At 39.4% G+C, this 24238-nt stretch overlaps 1 protein-coding gene across 1 annotated transcript in view; it reads left to right on the top strand.

The window, feature by feature from the left end:
• The window catches only part of LOC131985515 (TGF-beta receptor type-2-like), a 28905-nt gene extending 6025 nt beyond the window's left edge, over nt 1–22880 (top strand). Inside the window, exons 3-7 of the mRNA XM_059350668.1 lie at nt 254–444; nt 7443–8218; nt 9006–9147; nt 18924–19048; nt 21631–22880. Coding sequence (XP_059206651.1) covers nt 254–444; nt 7443–8218; nt 9006–9147; nt 18924–19048; nt 21631–21810 — 1414 coding nt within the window. The 3' untranslated portion in view covers nt 21811–22880. The remainder of the gene's footprint in view (nt 1–253; nt 445–7442; nt 8219–9005; nt 9148–18923; nt 19049–21630) is intronic.
• The last annotated feature ends 1358 nt before the right edge of the window (nt 22881–24238 follow it).

The following is a 24238-nucleotide window of genomic DNA, read 5'->3' as shown; positions in this document are numbered from 1 at the left end:
GTATTGCAGTCATTTACATAATGCTGAGACTGTGGAGTGCTGAAAAAGACAAATATGCCACTTATAGTTACCGCTTTATCACTGTACGGCTTAAAAAATGCATTATTTGCACAACTGCCATCATTGCCTTGTTACATGATAATGCAGATCTCTGAAAAGGGGACATCATAACCAAAAGAATGAGCAAAAACTACAAATCAAACTTAATCCAGTAAATGCCTATATATTCTATGTTTGTTTTCTCTTTTCCAAGGAGGAAGAAAGATGACAATTACACCTTTGATACACTCTGCCACAACCGCTCTCAGAAGCTGCACGGCCTGGTCTTGGAGGATTACAACAATAGCAAGTGTGAGATGAAAGAGAAGAAGGGCATGGGCTCTCAGTTCTTTATCTGCTCCTGCTCTGAGGATGAGTGCAACGAGCACATCTTCTTTAACTCCTGTGAGTACAGACACGCTTATTTCATCTACTAATCCTTTGTTTTCACCCACTGTCGAGCTGAGTGAGTTTCTCCAACCAATTAATTTGGGGTTTTTTTGTTCCTTTTTAAAATAATATAACCAGCATGTACCAGAAATTATATATTAGAGGTGCTGTATACGACATTCAGAATATTTATATTGTTGCAGACCTTAACCACAGCAAACCAAGCCCACAGGAAAAGGGCCAGGTGTTGATGTCCATTTAACATGGTGGCTGGAATTTCAATATCCAGTTGCATCTCATGATGCCATTGGGCCCAGAAAGACTTTTCCCATAGACTTAGAAGAAACATCTGTAAATCATCTGATGAATTCTTTTTGAACGTCAAAAATTACTAATTTCATTATCAGAATTTGATCCATTTGGTCAGATAACATATGGAAAGTCTAGAAGAACCGTAAAGTTATATAGTTTTATTTGCATTCAAGTTATCGGAGCGCTAAACCAGATGTAGACGGCTCTACCGGTGGAAGAGTGAAGTGGACGAGTCCTATGGGCCCAATAGATATGGAAGAGTAGTGGAATATCTGGGTATCGAAGTCTGATTTTTTTGGCAGCCTGTGCCCCTGAGCAGCTTTTATAGAGAATGAGCAGTGCCGCAACTCCAACCCTGTATCCAGTTCTCTTCATACATCCATGCAGACAACAGGTTCGGGCGCCATTAAGGCATATACACCCAGAAAGTGAACAGAATCAGCTGAATATGAGACACAATAAGCCTGGCTTATTTAGTTAAATCTATCCCGGTTCAGGCTCTGAATGTCAGTCACACTTTGGTGAAAGCCAAGTTTAAGTAATCCCGGCCCAGACTGAATTTCATTCTGAAAAAAGATCCAACTTTGCTAAAATCAGGCAAGCTGTTTCCCCTATCCAGTCTTTATGCTAAGTTAGCTGTCTGCCCTAACATTGAACAGACAGACATGAGAGTGTTATCGAACTTTTCATCTAACTTTCTGCGAAAATTTCTCCTTCAATTTTGCCTCCTTCTCCTTCAAGTCTTACAAAGTTACATAAGTTCCTTATTCGTCTGTCTCTCTTGCATTCTTTAACAGTGGAGTAATACTGCACTAACAGTGTTTTATGCATGTAAAAAAAGGGACTCTGTATAACATAACATGGTAACGTCATAGTCCCGGTCGGTCTAATATCATGCCAGTTTCTATCAGCTCGTCATGTAAGGCGTCATGCATGAATGCAAACACGTGTGCACAGTTCTGCTCTCCAGATTCATGATTACAAACAGGTTTCGGAGACACTGGCTTGTAGACTCCAGTTACAACATTGGTCCTGGAATCAGATGTATTTTGACTACAGCATCCAGGCAATAATAACACGGAGGTACATTTCTGAGACCTGGCTCTGCACACAGGGCTAAATTGAAAGCATCTGCAGCGCAGTGCAAACCACGTAATGGAAACACATTTGCTGGCTGCTGAGAATGTCTGTGCACTGTCTGTAACTTCTCAGTGACTAACATGAGGCAGTGTTTGATGAAGGAGCTCCAAATCCAGCTAAACTCCACAAGGCAACAATACCTGTAAATATAAGTGAACCTGCCTCTTCTAGGTGACCATTACTGAAGACAAATTAGTCTGATCCTAATAGTTTTCTCTCCTGTGTTAATGAGTTAAGAACAGGTGAAATATATTTTTACAACATAATCTTTCTTAGGTTCTTGATATGAAATAAGTGGCAAGTTTGTCTAGCTTACTTTCACCTGTAAAAATAGTTGAAAGAAAAGTTTTGGCAGGTGGAAAAATAAGTAAGGATATTTCTTCCAATGCACAACCTCTGGGTTTTTATTTTGGAGCCCAAGTTAACAGATAAGAGCAGCCACACAAACCGCCAGAGCAGCATGGCTCAGCTGCGTGACTTCCCTTTTTGTTCAACAAAAATAGACTGTGAAATTATGTTTTGACATGTATGCATTGATGTCGTACCAGCATCACATAAAAGTTTCAATTTCAATTTCTGTAGAATATGTCGCAGACATGCAAAGAAATGTTTTAACTCATACTTGCTGCTGCTGTGGCGCTGCTTGCCGTCTATGTTGAGTTTGCTTTTGATAATGCCCTGAAATAATTGTGTGTCAATTTATATTTACACAATTTAAAGTCAGTATTCTACTAATTTATGGAGGTGTGCAATGCACTTCACCCTCTTGTTTCTTGTAATGACTTAAAATGAGGAAAAAAAACAACAACTTTTTTTTATCTACAAAAGAACCCTGGAATAACTTTTGTACCTTTTTCAATTATAAAAAAATATTTTTAGGAACTTTTCAAAACCTTTTTTCCACCTGTTCCTAAGTCATCAACACTTGAGAGAAAACAATTTAGATCACCTGATTTTTGTTCTCTCCTTGTGCTTTCACTCATGGTATTATTTTTTCCATAACTGAAGAATACATTTAGGAAAGCCACCACTTAAGCTACAGGAAATACTAAGTTGTTTGTCACATACCAGCTGAAATACCTCAGAGATGCCATGGTAACAGTTAACCCTCTTTCCACACCACTGTATGAGCTAATGGTGTTTTTAACCAGAAATAGATTTACAAAACCCTTTGGAAATGGCACGAAGGATACAAAAACAGACCTAATTTGAGAAAAAGAAGCAGATATTAATAAATGTATTAATTAATCTGCCAGCACAGCTTTAATAGGTTTCTTCATTCATATTTAACTGACAGATATGAGCGTGTTGATCTTCTTATTGAACTCTCAGCAAGAAAGCAAACAAGTTTATTTCTGAAAATGTCAAACTATTCCTTTAAAGCAAGCATAGCTTCGGAGCAAAAACTTTGAACTTCAGGAAAATCTCAAATTAGGGAGGTTTAACCAGCTGGGTACAGCATCCCAGGATCTTTTCTCCTTTAAATGAGGGTTGTGGCCGACGCTGGGAGCGTTCGGGAGGCACAGTGACAGGTTTGTTGTGAGAAATAGCTTCTCACTCTACGAAAATAAAAACAAACTGTCTGGGGCCATGTTGAGGATTTCAGACATGTGGTTTCCTGTTTAGAAAAAAAGAAATTGGAGAGAACCAGAGGGCTTGACTGGGAGATGCCTTCCCCATTTGTTGCCCTTATTTCACCCGACTCTCCTCATCAAGTGTACACCATCCTTTAAAATGAGTTTATTAAGGAGCAAAATCTGAAAGCATGAGCGTATTATTTTTGCTCACATTTTTCTACAAAAATCTTCAGCTAGATTAAAAATATACTTCAGCCTCAAAATTACCATATGTATATCAGTAAGTCTCTCGAGTTTATGAAGAAACAGATGTTTTGATATACAGTAATGGAAAAAATATTAGACCACCCTTGTTTTCTCCTTGCCTTCTTGTTCATTTTAATGCCTGTTACAACTAAAGATACATTTGTTTGGACAAATACAATGATAACAAAAATAGCTCATAAGAGTTTAATTTAAGAGCTGATATCTAGCCATTGTACACGGTTTTCTTGATATTAACTAAAATCATTGACAAGATAAACATGGAAAATGTCTAGATATCAGCTCTTAAATTAAACTCTTATGAGTTATTTTTTTTTGTCATCAATATATTTGTCCAAACAAATTGAAGAAAACATGGTCTAATAATTTTTTCCATGACTGTAGTTCCGCTGTTAAACGTGGCCCTCATTTACTTTATTTCAGTTTCTCAGTATTCTTCAAGAATTCAAAGTAACATTGACTGTGATTGTAATTGTTATACAAATGATTGTTTCTTGAGTAAAGTATTCCTTTAAGGTCTGTAATAGCTGCTTATTTTAAAATGTCTCAGAAAGTCACGTGGCTGTTTAGCAACTAGACAAAACGTTGTATAAACGATTAAATTTAGAACTCATCAAACTGTGCTCCAGTTGGGGTTTTCTTGTCTAGTGTGTTGTGTCTGCTGATATAGTTTTTATAGGTCTCTTTATAACTGCAGCTTCAAAAAGTGGACCATAAACACAGCACAGGCATAAACTTTCACTGCTGGCCAAAACTGTAGAAGCTCCCAGACACACCACCGACTAAATTATAAGAATACTATAAAGAGACACAATATGTGGTTGACTGGGTCAGGGTTTGGAGCAGCTTGCATTTGTGGCCCAGACGCTAACTTTAGCTTCCTGATGCTTGTAGACATTCCACAGGGACGGCTCAGGTTCCTCTGCTGCTTGGAGATTATTACTTTACCCTCAGCTAGAGTCTGATACAATCTGCCCAGGCTGAATTTGAGTCTTATATCTTTTGTATTTTGGAAGACAAAAAGTTTTATATTTATGATCACTTCATAAAAAGCTCAAGTGGGAAAATACAGTGTAAACTAAACTAATGTCACTGACAAAATAATCACAACTGATCATTACAAGATCTTCATTAGTAGACAGAGTTTTTACAGCAAAGGTTTTTCAGTATTTTCAGTTCTTTAGATGAAAATCCCAAAATTTGGATCTTTTGATAAAATACTAAACATAATTTGAGCTTGCATTTATTTATAAACTGTCTTTTTCCAAGGGATAAAAGTGACATTTTAAACTTCCATCACTTGTTTTTGGGAACTCCAAAGTAGAACAACAAGCTGTAAATAAACGCTGACATATTATCATGTGTGTAGCACATGTTGCATATTTCCCGTTCTCTGCAGCTCTACAGAACTGCTGGTTTTATATAGTTGGGATCATTTTCTGTGGGTTTGTCAGCACCACATGCCTTCTCCGTTTTAGATTTTTTTTTTTTAGAGCAGCAGTTGAAAGAGAAAAAGCGTGGAAATAACGTCTATGTTTTATTAAATGAACTACAAGAACACTAAAGAACACTCGGGTAGATTAACTTTCAGAGATAACAGTCTACACATGGCTGACAACTGACACTGTCCATACATTAACATGCAAATTGAACACAAATGATTCATAAAATCAAAGACCGATTCAATTATAATGTGTCACACTGTCCCTAACCAAAGCAATTCTTGCAAATTGTTTCCTCTCTGTTGTACGGAGAGGAAACAACAGGAGCTAACAGTTCAATATCCGGGTAACAGATGCTTTGTTTTACGGTTATGTGCCTCAGGCAGGTTACACCACCTGTTGTTCACAAGCACCTCCTCCCGAGGTCTCTGTCTGCCCACAATGTAGAGGATGTCTGAGCAGTGAAAAGCAACATTTTGCATTCAAAACGCCATGAAAGACAACCTGAACACAAGAATGGTGTCACGATTTCCACTCTTAATACACAATGCCAGTGTTATTTTTTCCTGAATGTAAAATATATGTTAGATAAGCAACAAATTCAACTAGAAACACTAGAAAAACAAGACAAAATCAATTATACGTTAAGAAAACTTGGATGTGGCTGATATGAAGGCAATATTTAGTGTAGGAAAGCTGTGTAAAGGCCGAACACACTCATTCAGCATTACGTCTGTACATTTGTCCATCTCCTTCAAAGCTTATGAAACTGCAGCAGAGCATTCAAACAATGTTTTAAATATTATTTCAATCTGATTCATATACTACGAGTGCAGTGCCCGTAGGAAGTATGTATGTGTAACGTCTGCCACTCCATAAAACACTTTCTTTTGATAAGGTACGCACACAATCCAGCACATACACATTGAACATTGATATTCGATGGAAACTATTTCAATACTATTGGGAAGTCGAACCTTGTAGGGCCCTTTAAAACTCCTAAAGATAGGTAGGCTAAATAGACTTACAGCTGAGATGAGTTAGGTGTGGAAATCCAGAGTGAATTGTGTTACTGACCAGGTGTAGGTCTATCACACAATGGGGCGGAGCTCCCCTAAAAGGCGTCCGATCGGAAACAGTGCAATGCCGCAACACGTCCTATGTAAATAATGATATTTTAATAAATAAATTCAAAAATCTTCAAAATTGAGGATTCGTGCCATGCGCAAGCCACATACGAAATCTCAGGTCAGTCTGACTAACGGTCAGCAAGATATGATATAATACACACATGTATTCAAGTTATAAGGAAATAATGTTTATTTGATTAAACGAAAAAAACACAAAGAAACTTAATTATGTTGATCAGTATATCAGTGGTGAGGTGTGTGCATGCATACGATGTAGTGAAATGCAGGTGTATAAGCTGAAAGTAACAAACAAACTAAACCAGACCAACTAAACCAAACCAAGGTGGTGGCTGTGAAGGAAAGGAGAGAGAGAGGGAGAAAGCTGAGGCCTCCGCTCCTTTATATAGCCTCAGTGATTGAGACTGGATTCAGGTGTGCTTCTCCAGCCTCTGCAGACTGGAGGAGCGGCATGTCCTGTGGCTCCTCCTACACATGAAGAGAGAAAGCATGCCAAAACACACAGAGGGGGAGGGGATCATCACAACACACATCCACACACACACATGCACACGCACACACACTAACAGACACTTCTTGCTTTTATAGATAGATATGTGCACTTCAATAAAGTCTTCCCTCCTTTTAAAAAGTCTGACAAAAGCATTTAGTCCATCCCGTTTCATTTCAAGGCATGTTTAGCTTGTTCAACTCAACTATACAGGTGCATCTCAATACATTAGAATATCATGGAAAAGTCAATTTCCAGTAGTTCAAGTAAAATAGCCCCAACCAAGTATTGAGTGCATATAGATGGACATACTTTTCAGAGACATACTTTTTCAACATTTCCATATTAAACATACTTTTTAAAATTGGTCTTTTGTAGTATTACATTTTTTGAGACACTGAATTTTAGGTCTTCATTAAATATAAGCCATGATCATTATAATTAGAATAAACTGAATAAATTAAGACATGAAATGTTTCATTTTATGTGTAATGGGTCTCTATAATGTGTTTTTTCCACTTTATTAATTGAGTTACTGAAATAAATACACTTTTCTGTGATATTCTAATTTATTGAGATGCACCTGTATATAACTGTGGCCATCTTCATTATCTTAATCTTTTGGCCTTTGTTCCCTCAGCCCCTGAGTCCCAGGTGGTGGCCGTCATCTTAGTGAGCCTGGTGCCTCTGCTGGTTATGGCGGTTTTCGTCATCACTTCCTTCTACTGTTATCGTGTCTACCGCCAGCGGCAGGCCAACTCCAGACGCAAGAGGGGTCCTCCACTGGACTTCAGCGACGCTCACGCCATCATGATAGACGACGAGGGTTCAGACAGCAGCTCCACGCACGCCAACAACCTCAACCACAACACGGAGCTGCTGCCCATCGAGCTGGACGTTCAGGTTGGAAAGGGACGCTTTGCAGAGGTGTACAAAGCCAAGCTGAAGCAGGGCTCAACCGTCAGCGAGGAGCAGGGCTTCGAGACGGTGGCTATTAAGATCTTCCAGTACGAAGAGTACGCCTCCTGGAAGAACGAGAAAGAGATTTTCTCTGACGCAGACTTGAAACACGAGAACGTGCTTCACTTCCTGACGGCAGAGGACAGGAAGGTACAGAGACAGTGCTGGCTGATCACAGCGTACCACCCGAAAGGAAACCTCCAGGAGTTCTTGATTCACCACATCATCAGCTGGCACGACCTGTGGCTGCTGGGGGGCTCGCTAGCGAGTGGAGTGGCGCACCTTCACAGCGACCACACACCCTGCGGCCGCTACAAGGTGCCAATTGCACACAGGGACATTAAGAGCTCCAACATACTCGTGAAAAGCGACTTGACCTGCTGCCTGTGTGACTTCGGCCTCGCCCTGCGCCTGGACAATGCTCTGTCTGTGGACGAGCTGGCCAACAGTGGGCAGGTAAAGCCTTCTAATCCTAAATTTGGGTTTTTTATTTGGGTTTACTTCGCTATTGATCGCCTCACAGATAGAAAAAATATAACCCTCTCCTGTTAATAATTTTGATTGCGCCCCAGACACAGGCCACTCCAAGCCCTGCAATAAATGTCTTAAGAGATATTTATAAGACCTTGAAGGGAGCCGTGCTATCAATCAAACTTTTCATTTGTGATCCTCATCACGCAGGGACACCATCTCTAAATGTTTGGCTGCTTCTATATCTTGCCCCTGATGGATAAAGCTGATAGAAGTAGTGTTGTAAGTGTTCTGAGGTGGTCCTTTTATTATGGTCACAAGAAAAACAGGCTTGATTGATTCTTAATGGACTCATTACGCTGATGTAATAGGCCATAGTCACATTAGACTGTGTTATGAAAATGACTCATTATAAAAAAAAGGCCTCACCCTTTGCTGCGCAGCACACCTAATGCATTGTAATACCGTTAATGCATTTGGAGGAAGCGCCGGCGAAACACATTTACCAAAGTTGTAATTATGTGAAGACGAGCAGCGTGTTGTTGAGCTCACCGCTACCTTTTGTTTTTCCAATTATTTTGTACATCAAACATGTTTTGAATCAGATAAATGTGATGTGACAGCTTACTATAGCACTAAATTACCACCTGTCACTTGATTAATGCAGGTAAATAACTCTTACTGCTAAGATGGTGTACTTAGCTAAGCATCTACCCTGTTATATCATGGACTTTAATGACATAATGTTAATGTTTAATGTTTTTTCTCTCAGGTGGGAACAGCCAGGTACATGGCCCCGGAGGTGTTGGAGTCCAGAATCAACCTGGAAAACATTGAGTCTTTCAAACAGGCCGATGTTTACTCCATGGCTCTTGTTCTGTGGGAGATCATCTCCAGGTGTAACGCAATCGGAGGTAAGATGTGATCAGGCTTACATGATTCTGTCCCCTCTAATTCTCAACACAAAGGTGATTCGCACATTTACCTCAATGTCAAACTATTCCTTTGATTCTGTTCCACTTTGCTGCCCTCTCATGTCCCAAATCAGAGTGTTTGTTGTGTGTTAATCCTGCTCGGTTGTGATTTAAGATACTAGAGTCTCAATAGAGACACTTCCGTATCACAGGAATTCAGCTATCACTATCAGTTTATGATGACATTTAGGATTTTTGGTATTATATAAAAAAATGTCCTGTCTGCTTGAAGGATCTTATCTCAGGATAGGAGCTATTAACAGTGCCATCCTGACTTTAGGATGTCCCAGTTGGGATGGCAGTGACTTTGACTCATAATAACTGCACTGTTTAGGTTTAGATTTGTTTGGCAATGACAGTGATGGGGAACAACTCGGACCCTGAAATGATAAATGATTAAAAGGCTACTCAAGCCCCAGCGAGGGAGGTTTTCAGTGCAGTTTGTTTGATTGTTTGTCTGTTTATCAGCAAGATTAGTCGAAAGTGCAGTCAGTGCAAGATTCATGTAGTGTAGGGGAGTTATTTCATAGTGTAGTTTTAATACTTTTACTTAACCCTCCTCTTGTGTTGCAGGTCAAATTGACCTATTTCAAAGTTTAAAAATCTAAAAAATATATAGTTATTTATTATTATTATTATTATTATTATTATTATCATTATTTCATAAATATAAAAAATTGAAATTTTTTAAATATATATATTTTTTTTCTAAATCAATGTCATGTAAAACCATAGTATTTTACATGTAGATCTTTCCAATGTACATAAAAAGTTTTAAACTGCATTTTTTAAAATGAAAAACTGGTGAACTATTCTCATTGAACCATGATCTGTGACAGTAAATATTGATTAAGATGGTTAGTAATTTAGTTATTAATGAAACATAAACAATGTTTATTGGGATTTTTTAGTTTGTGACACTTGGTAGTTAAACATGCCTCGGGTTATTGCTGTTCCTGAAAAAAACAAAAAAACACATGTTCATACAGGAGGGTTAAGTAAGGGAATACTTTTTCCACCACTGTTGTTCCTTGTTTTACAGAATATTACATAGCAGCTGTTGTAGTAAATTCTGTGTAGTACATAATCAGTATTCAAAATCAACGTGTATCATATTAAAAATCCGAACACATATTGTGAATGTGTAGGCAGTGCAAGACATAAGAGAGGAGGTCTGAGATCGGAGAGGACACAGCCCTGAGTTTAGGAATTGTTTCTGTTATAGTAAACATCCGATCTTTGAAACCTAAAGTTGAGATAAAGCAGTTGGACAATAGCATGGTGCCCTCACTGTACACACAGTAAACACCACATGTAATCTTTAGTTAATAATAGACATAACCACATTTTCCCTGGTAAATTAGAGATTAGCCCGAGCCGCTGAGTGTAAAGGAAATCAATAGCAGCACTGATTGATGAAATTCCCCCTCAGGACCTGTGTAAATCTCCTCAGAAATACTGTAAAAAGAAAAATTGCCTCTGCAGCTCTCCTGACCTCTAAGGAATATGAGCACATTGATGGCTTTACCAATTAGGAGCGCAGCGACCAACTCCACCTTGAGTTCACTTACCAGACGTGTGACGACGTGCGACAGGACTTATGTGTGTGTCTTCCACGAGCCATTTATCACTGTGGGAACAAAATCTCAAAGTGTCAAACACACAATCCATCTTGCCGAAGTCTCAAGGATCAACCTTCGCTTTACTAATGTACCGTTACTGGTGTTTGTCATTCTGTTGCAAAAACAAGGCCAGGATATGTGCAAATAATAGAAATGGGTGATTATCTGAAGGCAGAACACAGGGCAGTATTTCATGTCGACACTCACTCGTTTGTTTTCACTTCCCTTTAGTGTCTCTGTGGTGCAGTTTGTTTCTGTGACTGCTCCTGTCTCCATTGTGTCAGAGCAGTGATTGAAAGCCCGGTTTGGGCATGAACGCTTCTACTTTGGCGTTTTCCTGTTTTGCCCCCACCATCACCCCTGGGGGCCCTCCTTGAAGTGTATCGCTCAGTCACACTGCCCTGGAGTCCTCTGAAGACAAAAACATGGCAGTGTGACCCGCAATCCCCCTCACTTTCCTCTCCCAACAGTAAGAATATTCGAGCCCTGCGGGTACACCTTTGAAAAGAAAATAGACTATTTCCTGTTTTGCAAAGAACACAGTCCCCAAGACGCTCTGTTCTTAGACTGAAGTTGTAAGTATGGATGTCTCCTTTATACGAGGATGTTTTGCGGCTAACGTCTCTTGAGAGAACCACACAGGATACATGTTGGTAGAGATGGACTAAACGAATCCAGGCTAAGTTAGTGTGGCTTCGCTTGGTTTCCTCTTAAGGGATTTGAGGGACAAGAGCTTTATTCATCCTACTCTTCCCACTCATCCTCCTCCATCCGTTTCCTCCATTTCTGAGTCTTTCATTCGCTTACTTTGCATTTATTTAAATCTCAACAAACAGACACTCCGTACCTTAATTTTGTGTGCCATGTATGCTATTCCTTCCTGGACTGGTCATTAATAGGATTAATATCCTGCACACATGCATTTTTGTCTTATTTCATGAGACTGAAGTCATGTGATGGTTTAAATCCAGCTGTCATGTTTATTTCTAGTTGCAGTTTTGCCTTTTTCTCCCCACAGTTTCCAACTTTTTACCAGATTTGACATTTCAAATGCCATTTTATGTTGCTCAGTAATTGGGAGTCATCCTCCAATTTCTTTTGGTCTCAAACGGATTTGAGGCCTTTTTCATTTGCAGGAAAATCTTTAAAGCAACATTATGTAACTATTTTTATAACTTCAAAATCATGTTGATGCTACACTGACTTTGAAAAGGAAGATTTATGTAGGTCATACCCAGACTGCACCCTCATTCTCATTCATTTTGATGAAACAAGATCATATTTTATGTAGAAAAATGTTTTCTGATTTTCCCTCTGAAGTCTTTAAGCTGTTCTGCCTTGACTCTCTGATTTATGGAGTTTCCTGAGGAACAGAAAGCTTTACTTGTTTTTTAAAAGTGATGCTAACATCTAACTGTAGCTATGGTAAACTAGCTCAGTTAGCTCTGCTGCCAGGACTAATCGGGGGAGTGTCAGTGTTTACATCACTAGTACAGCAGCTTTGGGCTGCAGGGAGGAGGAGGAGGTCATCAGGCTGGGACAAATGCTTAAAAGGAGATTCTCCAGAACTGGAGAAGGGCGAGCAACAGAACCAGATTCAGCAGCCTTGTGTTTCCATTAAAGTCAAATTTTGAAATGTTGCATTCAAGAAAATGCCAATCGGGACGTTTTTATTAACTGCATAAACATATTTGTGTCAGAAGATGGCAGTGTAATGTATTGCTGTAGGCTAATCCGTCAGTGAAAGTATATGAAGTATAGAGAGAAAACAACAACAAAACAGAGGTTTCTAATCTGACAACTGGCCACCCACAAGAGAAAATGGAGAGAAGTCTCCAGGAATTGGATTGGATGGGAAACTTATATATATGTTATGATATGTTCTCCAATGTCAGCTTGGAGACAGCTGATCAGTCATGTCAGTCAAATGTTCGTATGTTATTCAGAAAAGGCATTTCCATCTCCCGTTTAGAGCATTAACTATTTTTCAAAAAAGACAAAAACCACCTCAAGGGAGCTTAAAAACCTTTATGCGCATTTTAGAAAGTTTAATGAAATTGGTGTTTCCATCAAGCTTTTCTAATGCGAATCTTCAGAATGTGCATACAATTTAATTGATGGAGACACGACTAATGGAGGCATCATGACAGAGGTGATGAGACTGAAAAAAGATGTTGACAGGGGAAGCAAAATGTTGCTCTATGTTCTGTAAATCTGGTATTACATTCAGATTTACACTTGTGTCCAAGTCTGGAGTTAGTGACATGCCAAGGTATTTAATACCAGTATGGAAACATTAAAGATTGAAATAGAAAACCATATCTGATGTGCAGCTTACAGATATGAGCATTGCTTTTTAATTCATGCCAATCATTCCTGTGTCTTTATATCTTGGAGAATATTTGTAAGGGAGGAATTGAGGTTTATAAAAAAAAGCTTGTGCTGATGACTCCTTCCCTCTACATGTTTTTATTTCTTTCTTTTTTTCTTCAAATAGATGTAGCTAATGGTTCCAAGGCTAAAATAAATAGTAGGAGTGACGTAGGACAACCATGCTGGAAACTCTGTACACTGTAGCAAACATTATTTTAGACCCAGTGTGAACATATTTCTGAGTGTCCTTGTACAAAAAGTTCTAAACTTGCCACTTTTACTAGCTCAGTTCCTAGACATTATTCTGTCTCTTTTCTTCCTCCCCTCGGGCAGGTGAAGCATCAGTTAATCACTCTCCCACTGCACCCAAACTCTGTAGACAGCCATCAGGCAGACAGGGAGGACAAGCTAGCGTAGATTTACTGGAAGAAAGGGGAAGTAGAGGGGTTCCCGTTCCACCCCTGGACCAGAATAGAGTCGACAGATAGAAGCAGCTGGAATGGTTCATGTGTTTTTCTGTATATCTCTATCCACTTTTTTCCCAGACTTGGCATGTCTCCGAGACAAGGCGACGGGTGAAATCTGTAGTTCATTAAGGCCAAAACCCGAGGAGACGCTCTCATGCTGAAAGGTTAAAACGTTGTACAAACACAGGCAGCCTCCTACCTTGACAGAGCCTGAGGAAAGTGGAAAGAATAAGCTGCGTAAATGAGATGCAGTAATTTGGTTTTGCTCCACTGGCAGCTAAAAAAATTTCCTCATGGATTGTATGCTGGCAGAGATCTGGTATTGATTCTGGAAATCAGAGCGCCACAAGAGTAAAACTGATGTGTTTACAGAGTGCACTTCAAGAGTTTCATGCTTTCACACTGCTGGCCTCGTGTACTTCCTGAAGCTGCCAAGTTGTCCCTGGAGGTCAGTGAGTCACTAATGACACCCTGAATCCTTACCTCCTTTGAGACAAAATATGAACACATGTACACACACAGAGAAACTCAGAGTGACACATCCCAGGGCATCATTATAATGGCTGGGGTGATGCCCTGGTTTCCTCTTGTCTCAGATGCCACCTGCGTGTGTGTGTGTGTGTGTGTGGAAGACAGATGTCTGATCAGCGCTCTGTGTCTCGGTGGCAGGCAGCCACATAGCCGCTCTGTCACAGTTCCTGGGGCCGTGGTCTGATCTGAGATCTGCCAGGCGAGAAGAACACAGCCGTCTGTCTGCAGCGCCAGTCAGCCAGCCATGAGCCATCACTTTGGTTTCTTTATCTTCCCAGACTCTGAAGACAGAGGACAAGTTAGAGCGAGGGGGAAACCGAGAGATCAACACACCTCGGAAAAGAAGGAAAAGCTGGATTCAGGGCTCAGGCCTTTTTATCTCTGCCTCTGTTCCCTAAAATGTCTCCCCTGTATAATTTAGCTGGTCCAGATTTAGGGCTTGGAAAGACTATGAGGGCGTTCCTCCGGTGGGTGGGGCTACACGGGGGGATAATGGTGGAGTGAATGTGGAGCTGCAGACTGAGAAATGCCTTCAGTCCCTAGAGGGAGAGGCTGGGCTAGACTGGGGAGGAAGAGAGGTTAGGGCAGCTGCTCTCCAGATGTCAGAACATCAACTCCTCCAGGACTGGAGGGCCTGATGGTCCTGTGTGTGTATGTGTGTGTGTGTGTGTGTGTGTGTGTGTGTGTGGGGTCGGCCATAATCCACATTTGGGGACAAATTTGGGATTTCAAACCGCTTGATTGTGGACGAATTAGGGACAAAATGTGTGCGCCCAATTTGGTTTCACTGAAGCTGCATCCAGCGAGAGCTAAAATAGTTTTCTGCTTTAATGGGGTTAGGTGAGGGTTAGGGCATGTATCAGCTATAGTTAATGGTAGGGTTAAGTCTCCAGGGTGAGTCAGTGCCATATGTATAAAAGTAAGCCCTGCTAACGTGTATCGCACACGCATACATCTGTACTAAATGACTTTAACAACCTGTGAGGAACACAAAACAAGTGTCACAGCCACCGCAGCCTAATGAAAAGCAGCAGAGGCGGCTGGGAGTGGATTAGTCAAGCTGTTGTTGAAGACTCAGACAGACTTTGGGAAACAGGCAGTGTTATTGTGATCACATTACTAATTCATTTCCAAGCACATGTTGAATGTCTCTTTGGATCCAATTTTTTTTCCTGCATTATTTATGTGTTTAAGTAATAGGATTTCTTTTCCTTTTTTTTTTTGTTGAGCGTAATTAGACAAAAATGTGAAAGGCAGTAGACCAAGAATATCAAACACAACATCAGATGCTGGTTTAGATTATACTCGCACTCAACTTTTCTGTAACAACTTAAGATAGTTTGTGGTTCTCTCTTTTTGTCTAGGTCCTGTTTGGCTTGGCCATTAATATCTGAACACCTATTATTCTCTATATGTTATAGTGTTTATATATGTTATATAACTGTGTTTCAAACAATATTTATGGTGTTTGGACAGCACTTTATGTTCTGATCCTTGCACATGGGAACATAGTTGGAGCGAATCATAAAGGCGCTGTTTGGAGTAGAGAAAATAGACTTTACCATGTGTTATTTCATGAGGACTGTTAACTTATTGAATTACAAGAAAACATGCTGTATCGTGATGTACTGAAAAATGAAAATACACATAAAGAGATAAGGATTTTAGGTATTTTGTCCATATTAATCAGCCTGAGTGAAGCACATGGTCGTTCACTAGGAGACGTGAAAGAGGCCGTATGCTCATTAACTATCAGTCCTGGATGTATATCACAAAGCTCCTGAAGGGTGACCCTCACGGAGAAGTTTCCCAGTCTGCCGTCGTAACTAAATTTAACAGAGTTTCTCTTGGCTGCAGATTCCCAGACAGTTTCTACAGGCATGGCTGACAACTGGCATGGAAAGTAGACATTAAGGATGAAATATGTGCCAGCTTTGCAAAATTCACATTGCAACATGTCAGCTGTCGTAGGAGACACAGTGTAAGTTCCTCATTGTTACTTTGCGGAACTTGTTACATTGCTGAGCAGAAATCTTGTCAATATGCAGTGTGTGACTTCTGCAAACCGCAGCATTCCTCGCCTGCCCTGTGTTGTGTTTTCAATAGCTTTTGCTAGTTCAGAGTTTAATTTAAGGTTTGCCTAGAAAAAAAAACATCTTGTCCTTTTAGAGCAGGGTTGGCCAATTTTTCCATCCTGGAATACACACTTTTGTTTACACTGACTGCCAAGTGCTCATTGGAATGATTCATATATTTTGGACCCATTGTTTGGAGATGAACACATAAACATGTTTGCCCAACGGTTTACAAAGTGGGTTTTCAGCCCAGAACACAGTTATACACTCCCTCAGACCTGTCAAAACAAAAAGAAAAGTGTCCTTTTTTGTTAAATATTGACGGATGGTTGGGTGGGGTTGTGTTTAAGCTTCAGTACCAAACCAGAGCAAAAGAAAAATAGGAAGTTTCAGCCTCTGAAAAGAGTCCTCTGTCCCTCTAGTCTGTGTCCCTGAAGCCTCCAATGCCTGTCTGCAGGCATTATAACTCCCTGTGAGTCTTTTTAACATGTTTTTGAAGAGTGAAATGAGATTCATCTGGTTCATCCTACAGAATGTATACTAAGAAGAAGAATCAACACTTTATTACACAGTAGATTTTTTTCTATTCATTATTTTTTATTTGGAAATGTTGACAAACACAGAATACAGAGAACATGTTCTTGGCTGGTAATGCTTTGTTCCACTCATATAAACTCTGTGGGGCAGATTTATATACAGGAAAATGCAAGAAAACTCCGCGCTGTGCCTTTTAATTCAGTTTATGTTTGTAGCCTGTGTGTGTTTAGAGCTGGATTTACTGCTAATTGCACAGTCAGTGACTGGGACTGCATTGTAGGTGTATTCTTTCAGTAATTAAAGGTTTCAAAGCGGCCAAATCCAACATTAGGTTTGTATGCACACTTAGAAAAAGAAATGATAACTGAACAACAACAGTAACAGGTTAACAGTATGTAAATGCAATATAGTCTAATTTTATCCAAATAAAGACCTAAATTGCAAAGCAGTTACTCTGTAGCCACTACCAGCTGATACTGCATATTTTATAGGGTTTTACTTTTGATTCCCATCATCATTGTTAGTCATGTAATTGACGGTACTCATGACTAACAATACATTTCTGACTTATTGAGAAAATGCAGTAATACTTATTGTGCAATAAAACTGATTCTGTGTTAGACTTATTCACTCAGTCAGGTTCAAGCTGATAGTTATGTGTACTCTGGAAATACATATGTGCCTTTCTTAGTGAGGAATTTCTCAAAGCTATCCAACTGAACAACAACAGTAACAGGTTAACAGTATGTAAATGCAATATAGTCTAATTTTATCCAAATAAAGACCTAAATTGCAAAGCAGTTACTCTGTAGCCACTACCAGCTGATACTGCATATTTTATAGGGTTTTACTTTTGATTCCCATCATCATTGTTAGTCATGTAATTGACGGTACTCATGACTAACTATACATTTCTGACTTATTGAGAAAATGCAGTAATACTTATTGTGCAATACAACTGATTCTGTCTTAGACTTATTCACTCAGTCAGGTTCAAGCTGATAGTTATGTGTACTCTGGAAGTACATATGTGCCTTTCTTAGAGAGGAATTTCTCAAAGCTATCCATTCTGTGACCATTGATTTAAAGGGGCAGTTCACCCAAAATTCAAAAATACATACAGTACTGTGCAAAAGTCTTAGAAGAATCAAATACTATTTCTGCGCAGTGATACAGGTTGGCACGTGTACTTGTGGTGTTTTTTTTAGCACCACAAGATGAGTGCCATCTAGTTCCATTAGTCTGTATTCCTATATTAGGTTGATAAAGAGCACTACATGTTAGAGAGAAAACATGTACAGCCTAAAATAAACAAGTGGAAATTGTGTTATTTTTGTCTGTTTGCTGTTTGAGGGCTTTTGTCTTGTTGTCGAGGCGATATTTGCCATTTCCTCTCTTGGTCATGTTTTAATTATTGAAAATCCACTTGTCATTTCAACATTCGTCACACAGTAATTTTCTTATCTCTATGAATTCCCTGAAACTTGTGTTTTCTTTATTCACGCTTCGAGGCAAATTGGACTTTGATTTGTTGTTTCACTCCGAGGATACATTAATTCATGTACAGATAAATATTCTTTGGAAACTCTTGACCCGCCGTTTCCGGGCTATATGCTCCACGCCAGTGCTTTGAAATCTCGCCCTGAGTAAACTCAACTGGTAAATTGCTTTTGACAAGCACCCTGGATTTTGTTGTGTAAGAGAGCTGACACAAAGCCAGAGCTGCGTTGGTGAGATACTTTAAGCCCATCGACGCTGAGGGTAAAAATGTGATAATAATAAGTGTGTCTCTTCAGCAAATCTCCCCCTCGGCCCCTCTATCAGCAGCACCGGATTCTTTTAGTTGTTTGTGCTGCTGCGGTGCTATTTAAAGTTTGCAACCTGCAGTTTTAATTTAGAGCACACAGTGAATCCTTTGAGAGGTGTTGTTGATGTGTGCGCTGTTGGGCTCTGCCATCTGATCTCGCCTCTCTATTCAACAGAGCTGTAGCTTTCAGTGCATGTGGATCTGTTTCAAACTGTATTGCTTCAATAAAACAGCCGGAGCTCACCTGTTTGATAAGTTCTCAGGCTGATTTTTCTTTTTTGTGTGTGTGTGTGTGTGTATGCAGAGGTGAAAGAGTACGAGCCGCCCTTTGGGAACCTGAGGGAACACCCGTGTGTAGAGAGCATGAAGGACAGTGTTCTCCGAGACAGAGGACGACCTGAGATCCCCAACAGCTGGATCAATCACCCAGTAAGAGACACCAAGCACACACACATAAACACACACATATGCACTTCCATGCTGTCTAATGAAAACTGCTGCTGTGCAGATTTCATGTTTTAACTCCATGATCTCCTGTTTGCGGAGGTGAATGTTTTTTTTATGGATTGTGCACCAGTTTTTACATTACTCTTAGTCTTAGTGTACACTGCACTTAGTCTTCTTCTTTACTTTCTTAAACTTTCTTAAAAATTCTTATACATTATGAGAGATTATGCAAACAATGTATTGCATTGCCAGCCAATTCTATAAATGATAATTGATAAAATATAGAACAAATATGAATAAAATAAATTGGCATATTACTGTTCAGTTTCAGTCAATTGCTGACTATTTAGAAAAAAAAAAGAATTGCTAATACCATTTCTAAATCATGCCAAGCGACATTTTCTGCGTTATATATTGTGTAAAAAAAAGTTTTTATAACAGCACATAGGACAGCATACACACTGATAGTGCTCATAATATATCATTATATCATAATATCTGTCAAAGTGTCAGAAACATTGATTTTATTTTATACATAACAATACTGAACATTATAACACGTTTGATACTCACAGTGCCATTTTAAAGACACCAGCTGTCTTTTCTTAATTTGTCTCATTTGCTACAGTTTAATACAAAACTTTGTGGGTTTTTTATGGTGTTTTCTCATTAAAGATGATGTAACATTTAACAACTTGTGGACCGCAGCTTCAGTTCACACTTAACTTTATAGTTTCATTTGCTGAACATAACAACTCAAACACGTCTTGTTACTTTTTCACAACAACCTAACATATACAGCAGATTGTTGTAAAACGACTGTTTACTGCAGCAACTACATCCACGAGCGATGTGGCTTAAAAACAACAACATGCAAGTGCAGAGTACCTCGACTATAACATTTGCAAATCTCAAGAACAATGTTGTTTTCATTAATGTGAAAAAGTTTTAATTATTGTTTATCATTCCAGCTCGCTGCCTATATTGTTTGTTTATATTAACTACAGTCATTCTGCTGTTCTCTGCAAGTAAACAAAAGTTGTCGTTGTCATGTTGTAGACAAATTACATTTATCATTTGATACAAATCTAAACTTTTATGCCCTCAATGATGTGGGTGATGTCCCTGTGGTATAACAAATGTTAATAGCAAATATAAAATATTGAATCATTTTTCAAGGTATTTAATTACAGTCAGAAATCCCAGTATTTAGACAACACTAAAAGGGACAAAACTAGGAGCTCTTCCCGTTCGCAAAAATGAGTAAAATTAGACAGATGGCAGATTAAAGAGACAACAGTGTTTGAGATGCAATTCATACACACAAGCAAACAATATAGTCATCCTGTTGTTCTTTGGACAATATTTTTGTGTTGTTACTGAAATAACGGAACAAAGAAATGTCAATCTCTTGTCAAAATATAAAAATACTGTCACCCAGTACTTCCATTTAGTTTACAAAAAGCTGAACAATAGCCAAAGCAGCTGTGGAATTTTTGTTCAACCTGTCAGCGATGTTTTTGGACATTTATTTGGCTCGGGACATCATGGATGGCAATGATGAAAGTTGCAAAGCTTTGTTGGCAGCACTTATGTTTGAACTTTCTACCTGGATTTTCTGCATCAAAACACACAAGTCTTAGCATGACTATAATTTTTGTGTGGACCGCAGAAATAGAATTATAAACTGGAGATCATAAACAGATAAGTGGTTATCAATGAATTGGTAAGTTAAGCTCCAGTGCTTATATTGACTCTTCTTCATTACAGTAAACCTCTAGCAAAAATACTGAGGAGTTTTTTTTTTGTTTTTGTTTTTTTTATGAGTTTGTCCCTGTTTTGTTTGTCTCTTGCACACATGAGGACACACATGCCACTAGTTTCACACAGCAGGGAAGAAGAAGACTGCAAGCTTATGTAAACAATACACATTTAAAGTACTGAAGAAAGGGGCGTCCCGGTAGCTCACACTGGTAGAGCGCTTACCATGTAGGCTGAGTCCTTGCTGCGGGTTCGAATCCGGCCTCAGCTCCCTTTGCCGCATGTCTTCCCCTCTATCACCCCCTTTCTATCTGTCACTATCAAAAAAGCAAAAAAAATAATCTTAAAAAAAATAAAAAAAATAAAAAGTACTGAAAAAATGATATATTAAATGTTTTATGAGGAAGAAAATGCACTTTTGCTAGACCTCAAGGACACACATAGTGTTTACTCTAAATGTAAACATAATTTTTGTTTGTTTTCAAGAAAACTCCACAGGGCACCTTTAAGCTCACTTATATAATCTTACATTAGAATGATAGTCTCCTAATTATTACCATTTAAACAAATGTAATACAAAATAAGCACTCTAACTGTCATGAAGGGAGGATTTCTTGCAGGACTGGTGTATTAGACTGCACAAGTTTGACAAATTTCTGGTACACAGACACAGTTTGACCCACATAAACACACATGAACATTCATAGTTTCAGCTTGAGGTGATGATATTCTGTCTCAGCCTGACTTGCCCCAGGTCTGTATTATTGACTGATTATATCTGTGCTCCACTGCTCTCCGTGCAGGGCATCCAGATGGTGTGCGCCTCCATAGACGAGTGCTGGGACCACGACCCGGAGGCCCGTCTGACAGCCCAGTGTGTTGCTGAGCGCTTCGACGACATGGAGTACCTGGACAAGCTGTCAGATCGCTCCGACTCAGAGGAGAAGATCCCCGAGGAAATCCTAATGGTGGATGAGAAGTAGAGCTCAACAGAAACACTGCCCCCACCAGGGTGGAAGAGGAACTACAACCAAGCAGCTGGGAGACAAAGAAACTCCAGTGGATGTTGTTTGCTATCAGAAATATGTACTGACACAGGAGCAAACTGGAAAAACATTTAGATGAACTGATACCACAGATGGACACATCAGGACCAACCATACAATAAACACCAATGACCGACTTGATTTTCTTTCTACATGCTTTAAAGACTGGACCAAGTCATAAGCAAACAGGGAAATTGCGTTATAAAGCTTTTTTTAACCAAATACTATTTGCACTTTATCATTATCTATGCACACCAAGTGATATGTATAATTTTTTTTGACAATACATTTCAGGTATAGGAAATAAAGAGATAGCATGTGTATATAGAAAAGAGGGTAAAGGGGAGCAATGTAATATATTAAGACATTTAATAACGCTAATATCCCCTGTATAGCGTATTTGACTGCATACTTTAAGATTTTTTTCCTCCGTGGCCTTGGATCGATGTCTGCAGGACTGGATTCAAGGTGCAGGTATAATTTCTTGTGGCGTGAAATGGAAATTACCCACAGCAAAGAAATAGAAAACCCATCCAAGGCAGTAATCTGCAGGGAAAGCTGATACCATATCTCAAGGACTATGAATTGTGAAATAAAGACAGCAAATTCAGCCTGAAAGGTAAAAAGGAAACAGAGTGTGTGTGTGTGTGTGTGTGTGTGTGTGTGTGTGTGTGTGTGTGTGTGTGTGTGTGTGTGTGTGTGTGTGTGTGTGTGTCTGTGTGTGTCTGTGTGTGTGTGTGTGTGTCTGTGTGTCTGTGTGTGTGTGTTACTCAGAGGACTCTGATCTCGGTCTGTTTAATCAGACCAAGAGAATAAAGGGAATAGAGATAACTGTAAAGGACTAAACAGGACGTTCCAGCTCGCTGCCTATGTATATGCTATAAAAGCTCATCTAGACATTTTGTTACAGAAAAGGGAATTCTGATCCAGTGGTCAGAAAAGATTTATATCAAAGTCATTTTTTGTATTAAACTTTAAAGCCATAATTAAAAGTGTTACAGATCTCAGTGTGTCAATTCTGGTGTTTTTATCACTATCAAACTGCTTTATACTTTGACCTTTGGTGCAACTTATGTTCATCCTTCTCAGGCTGTTAGATCAGATCATTGGCAGGGGCTGTTAATTTTACACTGTGAACCACTTTCATTGAAAATCTGAACACCTTTACGGCCCAAAATGAATTATTTCACAACAAAAAAAAGCACATTACCATCCAAGATTCCTCATAAATGCTGTACTTAAAGCTCCATTATGTAAAAGGGCCAGGCAGTCTCTACAGAACTGGCATTATTATGATGGATGATGATATTGTGTTTCTCTGTCCAAAGGCAACATGCAATTACCAATGACAATAATTGTTTTGGATTGCTGTGATGCTACGGAAAGACATGAGCTTTTATATGAAAATTATTCTGATAACTTCAAAGTTTGAATTAGTTTGAAATTCTCTTTTACTTGGGAATCTTTTGAACTTGATTTTGGTAAATACTGACAGCCCCAGTGTCCCACCAGCTGGGACACTTCAGCTGCACTCGCAGAATCAATCTGTGCATCACTGATGAATCACAATTGTAACCGCAAAGCACGCAACGAATTTCATTGGAATGTGGAAGTACTTTTAAATCATTATGTTGGGCTCGGCGGTCGATGACTGTCAGCCAACAGCGATGGGCACTGGCAGCGGCACTTTGCCCGACAGTATTGTGTAATATTTGGTGATATTTCAAACATTGAATCAAATGACTCCCTGTTTATGTTCATCCTGCTGATTCTTCTGATAACCAACAGGTCTGTGCAGCTTCTAGCTTGTTGTTTTGATTCACCAGACCCTATGGTTAAGTCCCTCCAGCATATAACAGTGTGGGCAGCATTGACTGTATAAAATATTGTCTCTGATGAGCCAAAGTGAAGCTCAAAGTGTTTAAGCTCCAGCCGTCACCCCCTTGGAAGTGCCTGACTTCTCCTAACTCCCAGGTAATCCAAAAATGGGCAAAAATGCAGAGCAATGATGAGCTGAGGTGGGCCAAATGTAACCTAGTAGCTGAAACCCACCACTTGTGACGGCAGCCTCCTGTCACTCAAAGCGACCAAACCTTTACTATATGTATAACTTTAAGCCTCGATAGAATTCAAACTGATGAGTTTTTAAAAATTATGAAAATTCACCCCCCTGACAGTTGTCATGACATGTTATTTGTTCTGTAAAGTTGGACATTTTAACATGGGGGTCAATGGGGATTGACTTGTTTTTGGAGTCAGCCCCAAGTGGTCATTCAAAGAACTGCAGTTTTTGGCACTTGGCTTCATTTTCCAGCCCTGGAGTCTCCAGCATACATGATTAGTTGACAGTGGTGGAGAAAGTATT

This window comes from Centropristis striata, chromosome 14 (genome assembly GCF_030273125.1).
Source record: "Centropristis striata isolate RG_2023a ecotype Rhode Island chromosome 14, C.striata_1.0, whole genome shotgun sequence".
Taxonomy (NCBI): Eukaryota; Metazoa; Chordata; class Actinopteri; order Perciformes; family Serranidae; genus Centropristis; species Centropristis striata.
The sequence above is the reverse complement of the archived record's forward strand: the minus strand, read 5'-3'. Positions and strand labels throughout refer to the sequence as shown.